Raw genomic sequence first — 11,139 nt, 5'->3', positions numbered from 1 at the left:
CAGCAGGGGTCATCACGGCTAGGCCAGGTTCCACAAACACGCAGCACCCTAGCAACACATATTTCAAGTTCAAATCAGCACCCAGAGAGCTATTTATGTACACAATTTACTGCCAAATTTCCTGTGGGAAGGGTTTCTCGTAAAGAATGAAGATATCTCCTGGCTTCTGGAGTTTCAGGCCAGGGGGGTGGTAGTCTGCTGACTATTTTGTCTCAACTTGGCAGTGTTACTCTACTAAATCGCAGTGGGGTCAGCTCAGGACAGCCACAGCTTAGTGTAAATGCTGCTCTGCTAGGCTGAAGTTTCGGGAAAGGCAGAATGTTTAAGATTTTTTAGTTGGAGACTCAATTAGATGCAATCTGTAAAGCATTGGTTAGCATCAGTTTAGAGACAGCACTCATAGAGACGAAGTTCAAAAGAGCATGCATTTGCCATAGCATGGGCATCAAATTTACAGGCTATGGGAGAAGAAAATCCACGTATACTTGCGCAGAATAGTCCATCAATGCAAACAGAGATATGGGGCATGTCATCACGTGCTATTAATGCAATATAGGAATCCTGGCCCAACCAGGGGATCGCTGGCAGCTGCCCCAGTAGCAGGGCAAGTGCTAGCCAGCCTCCTGCTGGGCAGGGAATCCTCCCCTGGCAGCTGTCCCACAAGCAGGAACGCTGCCAGAAAGCCCCTGGCTGAGTGGGGAAGCAGAGCGCTCCCCAGTCTCAGTGCTGCTCCACTCCTGGCTCCTGTGGGGAGCTGGGAGCTGAGCAGCACCAGGACTGGGGACACAGAACTTCCCCCATCCCCTGTGGCTCCCTGCTGGCGTGGCTGACAGGGAGCAAATTTGCTCCCAGTCAGCATCTACACGAGCAGTACTGTGCAGTTAATAGCTGTATTTACAGGTACTAGCTAACTGCACAGTAGACATATTTACTGCGCAGTAAATGCCACACACATGTAGACGGTGATGCTTTACTGCGCAGTAGATGAGTCGTGCAGTAAAGCGTCTTATGTAGATGTGCCCAAAGGTGCATACATTTGCCGACAGGATACCCAAGTTGTTCTTCAGCAAAGAGTCTGATGAAGATTCTTAATGGAATGAGATGTTAAGGATAATGAAAAGAACATCGACAGCCCAATGTGCTGACAAAACACACACGTGCCAGGCAAAGTTCCAAGAGCCCTGAAAAATAAAGCAAAAGCAAACCTAGATGCTGCAGAGCATCCACCAGACATCAACTAACTCAATTTAAAATCTGGCTGCTGGAATGAAACCAAACAAGCTAAAGGTTTAAATAGATCCAAAAAAGGCTACGGTGACTGAGCACAAATACCACCCACCAAATGGGAACAGTTATGGGAGTTATGTTTCAGCATCAAAATGCCTGGTTTTAGTACTGTAAGGTCCAGCTTCAACTGAGAAAGTACATGAGTCGGCACTTTCAACTCCCCTTCTGGTGGGAATAAGGACCAGCAGCTGCCCTTTAGCCTGCCTCAGTCCTTGAGCTATACCAAAGTCTGTGTCTCAGAGGTCTTTAGATCTCCACTAGCAGAAGCAGCTGCTGATTTGGTATGACTGATCAAAACCACACTGCATAACATTTTGCAATGTATCTAAAAACCTGAATTTGAATAAGGACAATCCAAAATGAACTTATGAAATTCTCTCTCACATAGTGAAAAAGGAATCTAACAAGGCAGTAAGGCAGGCAGAAAAAAATGTACAACTAGAAGGACTATAAAAGATACTGACACTGATGTTAGCAAGTCCTCAGTGATTTATAACATAGTAAGTACTCCAACCATAACAGTGCCTCACAACTATACAAAATGCTTGGCAGGAGAAACATTTCAGGGATCAAAAGTTGTCAGAAGGGAAAAATCAAAATATTTCAGGATCAAAAGCCTAAATATTTCCATTGATACTAATTCCCATGGTATGGATGATGTCCTTTTACATGAGGGCTACCTTGAACAGAACTAGGGGTGGAAAAAAGGCAAAAAGTGATAGTAACTGCTACTTTCATCCAATTCAGAGAGGGGGAGACAAGAAATAAAGCCCATTTCTTTTAAAGCAACACTCATTTGTACCAGTCCCTTAATACAATTAACTCAAGAAAGAATCCATTGTCTTGGAACACGTATATTAATTTATTCCCATTTCCAGAGGAAAGCATTTGGTGGTAGCTCAATGTCCAACATGTAGCAGCTAGCATCAAAGGTTCAAGTATTTTTCGGTTTTAAAAAGCAAACAAGTTTCAAACATTGAACTGAAAACCTTGCTGCAAATCCCACCCCCCCACATTTCCAGTTCAAGTAATATAAGTTTCAGAAATAAACCAGCTCATCACATGATGGAGAGAATGTCAAAAACTTTAAAGCTTTATGTGGTATAAATCCCTTAGCAGGGCATGAAAGCAGCAGGCAGGAAATCTTCTACAGCTGAACTTGCTTATCCCCTGGGCTCATTTTTTTTTCTTTGGTTGTACAATTTTTGCTATCAGTGTTGCTGAATGCTTCTCTCTAACATTAATGCGATTCATTACCCAGAGCAGAAATTTTCTACCATTGGATTACAAGGATGATGATTTGTGATGGCACAGAAATATTTAAACAGGACACTCTGGTTAGGCAAATAAAAGAAATAAAACCCTGAATTTTGGAGCTCTGAAAAGGGATGGGGAAGGAAAAAGGAATGCAATATGCTGAGCAAGTATCACAGAAATCATTTGGAATCTATATACGTTTTCCATTGCCTGCTTGGGTCATGTCTAATAGTTTTACAGATCTGGCTTGTTTTGGGTGCAATAGATTTATCCTTTTTTTCAAACAAATTTTGTCTTTCAGAATTGAAGTTCTGATGGGCTGTCAGTTAGCCTGTGCTGATGTGTGGTTGTGAAAACCTCTAAACCAAGTAAAAATAACTAGTTTCAGATGTAATGAATGGAGAGTCCAACCTTTTTGCTTCCTACTTTAAAGTGCAGGGTTTTTTTTAACTAATAAACAAAAGTAAATCAAACATGTTTTTCAAGCCTCTTGCTTAAATACCCATTTCTCAATTATCATATAAATGTATGAAATGGCTTTTCACTGGTGGCTGGCTGTATTGTCTCACACACATCACATAATACAGGAAACAAATTAAACTTGCTAATGACATGGATGCGAATTGAAAAATGACTACTGTGACATCTCCAGCCAATAAATACCTAACTCTCAGGGGTGAACATGGAGTTAAAAGATGGGGTGGGGATTTGTGCCTTATTAATGTTTTGCTTTTTTAGCATTCCAATAAAGACATTGGAAATGCGAAGGCAAAATGATTTCTGATTTTAACTACTTTAAAAGTTGTTTTTATTTAAAATGGGTATATTTGGAAGGATTTAAGAACTAGCAAGAGGTGCACGTGTTCTTGCTTCCTCTGTAAAGACGATTACCAGATTAGAGAAAAAAAAAAAAAGGTCCAAGAAGCATATTCCTCCTCCTCCTCTCATCCATAAAGAATTCCCTGCTGGAAGCTTACACTACTGCTCTGCTGGAAAAGACTCCAGGCAGATATAAATTCTTTTCTTTGTTCAAGCTGGCTAGGAGGCCTGTAGGATTAAAGACCTAACTTCTATTTGAATAATGTTAGCATGAGACTCTTGTTGCTTGCTTCACTAATTTTCTTTACTTTAATACATACATAGTATTTATGGTAGCTGAGACTGACTTTCATCATTCATGATCTTCAGCTGGTTAAAAATTAAAGTAAATTTGTAGTGGGACCTGTTCACACTAGGAGCTGAATTATGCTGGATGCCACAGAAATACATGCAGACAATCACAGTAAACAAAACTGGTGAAACAAGCAACGAGACTCTGAAACTATCATTTTTTGCTGGGAACAACCTGCTATCTCCACTGAAAATTTCAGAGAAATGAGGTAAAAGAGAATATAGAGGAGCTGTTTATTAACACTGAGTGCACATTCATCAGTGCATCTCAAAGCTCTTCCCACAGATGGGTATTATCATGGCTTTACAGATAGGGAGACTGAAGCACAGAGATTTGCTGTAATTTGCCTAAAACCATTCAAGCAAAGCAGAGTCCTGTGCCCCTCAGTTTTCTGCTCCAATGTAAATAATTCTGCCTCACCTAAAATGTGAATTGCATCAGTGCATAAGATGTGTTGCTAGTGATTCCAGTTATAGAAATACTTTGCTTTAGCAAAGTTCACCATAAAATAAAAATCTTAATCCTAAAAAGGTGTCCGTCATATTTTATATGTCACCCCAGAACATCTCCCTACAGGGCAACCGTGTGTTCCAAGTATGAGATGTGGTTCTTTGGTGATTAATTCCTGTTTTCACATTAGAAATGTACTTGCTCTGTCCAGTGCACATCTGTCTCAGCACCATAAAGCTGCATTCAATTACTAAACCCTACTATAGGGATCTCTGCAGAACACTGTCTCTGATTAACCCTCATTCATAGCAGAACATGTGTGTGGAAGTCTTAGGCTCCTGGCAGATGTTAAAATAACTGCATGATAGGATCCAATCCCTGATCCCAACAACTGAACATCCTGCTATGGCACACAGGCATGGCAAGATGAACAATTATGGGGATCACGGAGTATCCAATCATGCAACTGCCAGAAGCCCAGGCCGGCCTGACCACTGGGAGCCTTTGGTCCCCTGGACCCAGCAGCCTGGGCTCCCACTGCTGGGAGCAGGTGGGCCGAGGCAGCTCCAGGCCCAGTTGAAGACCTGGGGCTGCCCTGGGGGCTGATGCCAACTGATTGTCAGCACTGGGCTACTTGGAAACCTGGGACTGAATAGGGCTGGTTCTGACAATCTGCTTATTGTCAGCATCAGGTACCAGATGGCCCTAGTCCGTGGACATGCCATGCATTCAATTTAAGGTGCAATACAAACCAGCTGCAAAGATGGATTGTGTGTGCAATCTCTTTATGGGTGCTTTGCCATTTTATGGCACCTTATATTGGGTGAATGTATGGCACTGTTGCCATTTATAGTGTGGTTAACGTGTTAATATCCTAGCTACAACAAAAATAGAAAGTAGGGAGATGTACTGCTCCTTATATTAATCCACGACAGATTCAGCAGCTTGGATTCCACTCTATTTATAATTTTAAAGGACTTAGTAACTGTATGAAAGTTACAAAGACCTGACTCAGAAGCTGAAAAGTTGGAGCATGGATCTAGAGGGGGTGTGGCTGGAAGACCAACAGTTTTCCTGACGTTTGTCACATGGCTGTGTACAATGTGTTTAAAGCATTATCAATATATTACATGTTTTTTACAGTAGCGTAGGACTGAGTCTAAGGCCACAACACCTGTGATAGCCACCCCTCATACAAGAGGTTTTTTTCTGCAGTGCCTTGGGTGATTCACATTTCCTCTTCCTGGGCTTCAGTGGTGTTTCCCCCACTTTGACAGTGGCATGACACAGGTAACATACCACCAGTACCACTACTGCATTCAGAGCGTTCACTCGCACAAATATGTTATGTAGAAGTGTCAGTCATGCTCCACCCCAATCACCTTAAATGAAACAGGAGAAGGGTTTATCTGGGTAAGACAGACCCTGAGGGCCTCTGTGAACACACCCTTGCCCCCAGGCTGTTTTCTGGTCCATACCAGGGCCAGAGATGGAGCCACCACCTGTGATACTGCAAGGCATGGAAAGAAACATCTAACAGAGCCCTAGAAGAATGGCAGGAATTAACTCTCTATAATCAAAGGAGATTTCTGTTTGTTTGTAAAGAACTGTGCATTCTTGTCGCATGCTGGATATCATACAAGAGTCTCTTTCAAATTATACTGTAACTTTTGGAAGAGAAGGAAACATTAATCAATATCCTATTGTTACAAAAGGGTACCAGTTGCTACACATGTGCATAGGGACATTGCTACAAGCTTTGTCCCCTCCCTGATACACGTATAACTTGTTCGATTATTATAGACAAGCTAGTTCCCTTTTTCAACATCTGTCTTCCTCCTAAAGTGCTCAGAAGGCCTGTAAGGGGCTGCCCAGCTCTGTTCCCATTCTCTCTGGGCAGGAATCTCACCCCTACACACATTTTACTTACCTTTTCCCCTTCATTCAAAACCTCATCCTCATCCAACCAGCCTTCTCTGTCCCTTTTGTTTACAGCTCCAAGGCACTGGAGCTCCATCATGGCAGCTTACTCTCTCAGGTAGAAGAACAGGCCAAAATCCACCCCTGGAGGCTGAATTTGATAACGCTTTAGCCATTTGTGAGCTTCAGCTTCTCAAGACAAACCAAAACTGAATGTGTAGAAGGCCCTGTTCATATTGGAAGCAAAACTATGCTCTATAAAAGTGAGTTTAAACTTGACTATTACTAGTATGATACTACCCTTAAGGTGAAAAGGGTCTTGGTGAGACAACCAAATTCATGCATACTCTCTCCCATGTCCTCAAACAAGATCTTCATATTACAAGGATTCATGGGAAATGCTAGAAACAATTTATACAGGCATGATCCACACATTCAGTAGAAGTTTGTTCTCAGTTGCTGGCCCATTTTAAAAACAAAACTGCCTCCAATCACTGGCCTGTCTGAAAATAGATTTCACTTCACTTGCATGCTGGAAGGAAATCTTTTAAAAAGACTCTACATTTAGAGTCTGGAGCATAACATACTGAGCTGGCAGCCTGAATCGGAAAGCGGTAGTCCTTTGCTGCCAAATATAAATGTAAACCGTCACAGTGTGGAAGCCATTTGGACCCCCAGTGGTGCAGTTCTGTTGAATTGCATGCATCTCCTTAGGAGAGAGTATGTAGCAGCCAAGAGCAACAGGATACATTATGATATTTTAAAACGAGTCTGGAAAGGTCAGCAGCTGGTTCCTAGTGGTGAGGAATTTGCATGCACTACTTTGAAGTGCACCCCTTTCCCCTTCGCTCTTCTTGTCCCCACCCCCAAGTTTTATATATATCAAACACGCTGGTGATCAAACAGACTCTCTTTCAGGCACTACTGTTGTCATTTTGCTTGAGATTTCAGCTCCACCAATAGCATCACCCTGTTTCCCCTTATAATCGGAGGTTTCTTCTGGATCTCAAGGAGATTTATATACCAAAAAAACCAAGTCAATTAGAAAATATAATCATCTCCTCTTCTTGGAAGTGAAACTGCCCCCATTCCAAATTGAGGCAAGATTGTTACATCTTTAAATTTCTTTCAAAAGGTTCCACTTTAAGTCAGTCTGAAGTGTGATCAGGCCACTGCCTCGCAAATGTCCCAGTCCACCTGTTCAGTACATTGTAATGACGACACTGAACTCTGAGGCCTCCATACTCTATATTGACCCTCTGGTCCTATATCAGGGAGATCCTTTCAGTCTTCTTCAGCAGATTTGAACATGAGAATGGCATTGTAGATTTTCAGTGCAGGACCCAGCTTGATGCTCAGTATTTTAACTATGTCGGTCTGGTTCAGAAGCAGAAAGGCTTCACCATCTATCTGCTGTAGAAGGGAAAAACAGTATATAATGAGCGTTATCACCTAGATATTGCCTTGATTCCATTCCCCTCTCTTGGATTTCAATTAAATAAAAAAGTATTTAGAGCAAATGAAAGAAAACAGAACAACAGCTTGAAAGACTGAAATCTTATATTTGTCCACAGGTCTTGTATTCACAGCAGACCAGTACAAGTTTTTAAGGCATACTGCTCCCCTTCCATATATCCCAACCCTAATGTCTAGGGCCCATCTCTGGAAGCAAAAGGGGCAATGTGTGTTGAATTCTGCTGTCGAGGTTGCTGGTAAAGGTGAAGCTGGAATCTGTTACAATGGTGGTTTACATTTCCTAGGAACTATACTGAAGTTTAAAAAATCCTGTTTTAAAAACTTACCAGCTATCAAGAATCCCAAAAATGATTCAAAAACAGAAATCAGACACCAGGTCCCTGAAATACAGTGGATAGGTCTACACGTGTACTCTAATGCGCAGTAGCCTATTTTACTGTGCATTAGTGTGTCATGGTAAAAACTGTGCTAATATGCTAATGCACAGTAAAATTAGGCTACTGTGCATTAAGCATCACTAAAAAAGCATGAGCTTTTACTACTGCACATTAGGGCAGACTAACGTGCATTTAGTTAGTACCTCACGTTACAGGTACTGAATGTAATGCGCAGCAGCAAAAGCGCATTAATGACTGTGTAGATGCACCCAGTAAGACACAAATCATCAACAGGATGATCAATAGGTGCTACCCAAGCACTGTGGCATCATGTTTGGCTGGGAACAATAAAAATCATCATTTTCTGCTACAGTCATAACAAACTGCTACTGAACAGAGCTTCTCAGCCTGTTAGACTGTGCAACAGCCAACAGAGCAAATAAAAATGTGATGTGCATCAGCAGATGTGTCACCAATATATCCAAGGTGCTCCTCCCCCTCTATTGGTCATTGGTAAGACCACAGCTGGAGTACTGTATCCAGTTCTGTGGACAAGCTTGAAAGGGTGCAGAGAAGGGCCACCCGCATGATCAAGGGCCTGGGGGATAGGCCTTATAAGGAGAGGCTTCGGGATCTGGGTTCGTTCAGCCTGAGTAAAAGAAGGCTGAGGGGTGACTTGACAGCCGCCTACAAATATGTCAACAGAGAACATCAGGATCTGGGAGAGCAACTTTTCAGAAAAGAACCCCCTGGGAGGATGGGGACCAATGGGCACAAGGTAATTGGGGAAAAGTTTAGGCTCGACATACGGAAAAACTTCTTTTCTGTCTGGGTAACTGGAATCTGGAACACACTTCCAGCAGGGGTGATGCAGTTGCCATCCCTGGTGGTGTTCAAGAGGAGGCTGGACAAGCACCTTGTTGAGCTTGTTTGAGCCCAATTACCTCCTGCGCATGGCAGGGGACCAGACTTGATGATCTTACAGATCCCTTCCGGTACTTCTTTTCTATGATTCTATGTAAAGCCGGAGGACCTCTGACTTGCTGACCCCACTGTGTGTTTTGGTTACAGCTGTTGACGCCTTACAGCTAAGGAATCATTTGCAATGATTTGAACATCTGGGCAGTCTGGCAAGCATGCCCATAAACACAGAGACTCCATTTAAAGAAGGAAAACAAAAGAAGTTAAGAAAATCGGTTTCAGCAGCATAAAATGGGATTCTTTAATTTGGGGAGGAGAGATGATAGAGTGGTAAATGAAACAATGAATGGTCGGGAGAAGATAAACTGTCCGCTCCTACGTATACATTTTCAAAAGATGAGAGGTAATTAGCTGTGTAAGAGTGAGAGGACTTCAAGTAAACTGAAAGGAAGCATATTTAAAACCAATACAGGTTTCCCTCGCTTTATGCTGTACATGCATTCCTGGAAAACAGTGCATAACTCGAATTCGCATAAAGGGAACCCACTTTACAATGTAACAAATAGGGATACGTTCCAAGACCTCGACTGTACTGATCCCCAGACCCATTTCTACGACTTTTACAAGACAATTTTGGTACTCGCCAACAGCAGAGAGGAGTAGGAGATAGGCTAGTGGGATGCTTAGAAGCCATAATGGGGAAGACAACTACAGAAACACGTGTTGCAGACAACGAGCAAGAAGCACAGATCCGCACAGGAGACCGTATTTTGGTGTGCGTCACTCCCACAATGCACCGCGCAAAGCAGCTGACTGTGGGCTTCCACCACATTGATCGCATAAGAGTGAATTCACACATACAGAACCTGCATAAAGCAAGGGAAACCTGTACAAGGCAATAGTTTTTTAATGCATGTATTTAAGCCATGGAACTTCTTGCCACTAGATAACACTGAATGCAAGAGTTTAATAAGAATAGTCACAGTTACCCTAGAAATGATGAAGACTTAACTCGTATAAACCCCTAACGCTTCAGGGCAGAAGCCAAATATTAACAGATAAAGACAAGGAAGAGATGTTTTCCCTGTGGGCCTTTACTACATACGTGTCCATTACTAAGATCTGATATGGGTAAACATTAGAAGAAGAATACAGATCAGACAGGGCACATTTCTGCTCCAGGAAGACAATTCTTATGTTCCTATTATTCTGCCAACTAGAATTTGTTTTTGCATTTTAACGACTGGTTGATCAGTATATAGCTGCCTAACTAGACTGGACAGACATATGGTATGGCACAGAACCAGGAGCCAGCAGATGCATTTCTATTCCACCTTGACCACAAACTCAAGTGCAATCTTGAGTAAGACACCTGACCTCCGTGGGCCTTATCTACACCTTCAAAGCAGGAAATACAGCAATGCTCCCTAACAACCAAGCAGTCAGCTATTTTATTCATTCGTGTTTGTAAGGTGCTTAAATACTGAAGTACTGAAAGGAGTGTAATACAAATTATTTGGGGGAGGAAATGTCGCTTAATTAAACTAAATCTAGAGCAGGTGTCAAAAACCTATGATCCGTGGTCCGGGATCTGGCCAACAAAGAGGTTGGATTTGGCCTGGGAATCTCTGACGTGGCCTGGGGGATTAAGTGGCAGGCAGCTGTGCAAAGCCACCTGTCCCCTCCACAGCATCCCCTTTTGTAGCTCTCATGCTTGTCCTTATGCCTTACTGCAGAAGGGCTGGGTATCTGCAATGAGGGTAAATGCAAGAAAACAACAAGGAGGCTTCCTTGGCTGACCAGAGAAATCCAGGGCAGCCTGCGGACTAAAAGGGGAGCATATAAGAAGTGGAAGCGGGGAGAGATTACCAAAGAGGAGTATACCTCCTCTGCTTGTGCTTGTAGGGAGGCAGTTAGACGGGCCAAAGCTACCATGGAGCTGAGGATGGCATCCCAAGTAAAGGATAACAAAAAATTGTTTTTTAGATATATAGGGAGTAAAAGGAAGGCCCAGGGAGGAATAGGACCCCTGCTAAATGGGCAGAAGCAATTGGTGACGGACAGGGGGGACAAGGCTGAACTCCTCAACGAGTTCTTTGCCTCAGTGTTCTTAAGTGCGGGGCACGACAAGGCTCTCACTGGGATTGTAGAGAGGCAGCAGCAAGGCACCAGACTGCCATGCGTAGACCCTGAGATGGTGCAGTCACGTGGAGGAACTAGATGCCTTTAAGTCAGCAGGCCTGGATGAGCTCCATCCAAGGGTACTGAAGGCACTGGCTG

General features: G+C 42.9%; 1 protein-coding gene across 12 annotated transcripts in view; it reads right to left on the bottom strand.

Moving 5' to 3' along the window:
• Nucleotides 1-1,839: 1,839 nt before the first annotated feature.
• The window catches only part of LOC102369465 (lethal(3)malignant brain tumor-like protein 3), a 96,256-nt gene continuing 86,956 nt past the window's right edge, over nt 1,840-11,139 (bottom strand). For 7 of the 12 annotated variants that reach the window (XM_025201941.1, XM_025201938.1, XM_025201944.1 and 4 more), the window contains one exon: nt 1,841-7,498. In XM_025201941.1, the coding sequence (XP_025057726.1) occupies nt 7,370-7,498 (129 nt within the window). In that variant the 3' untranslated portion in view covers nt 1,841-7,369. Of the gene's footprint in view, nt 7,499-11,139 lie in introns of all 12 variants that reach the window. The other 5 variants (XM_025201943.1, XM_025201947.1, XM_025201945.1 and 2 more) reach the window with 3 other exon arrangements.

This window comes from Alligator sinensis, unplaced genomic scaffold (assembly GCF_000455745.1).
Source record: "Alligator sinensis unplaced genomic scaffold, ASM45574v1 scaffold883_1, whole genome shotgun sequence".
Classification (NCBI taxonomy): domain Eukaryota; kingdom Metazoa; phylum Chordata; order Crocodylia; family Alligatoridae; genus Alligator; species Alligator sinensis.
The sequence above is the reverse complement of the archived record's forward strand: the minus strand, read 5'-3'. Positions and strand labels throughout refer to the sequence as shown.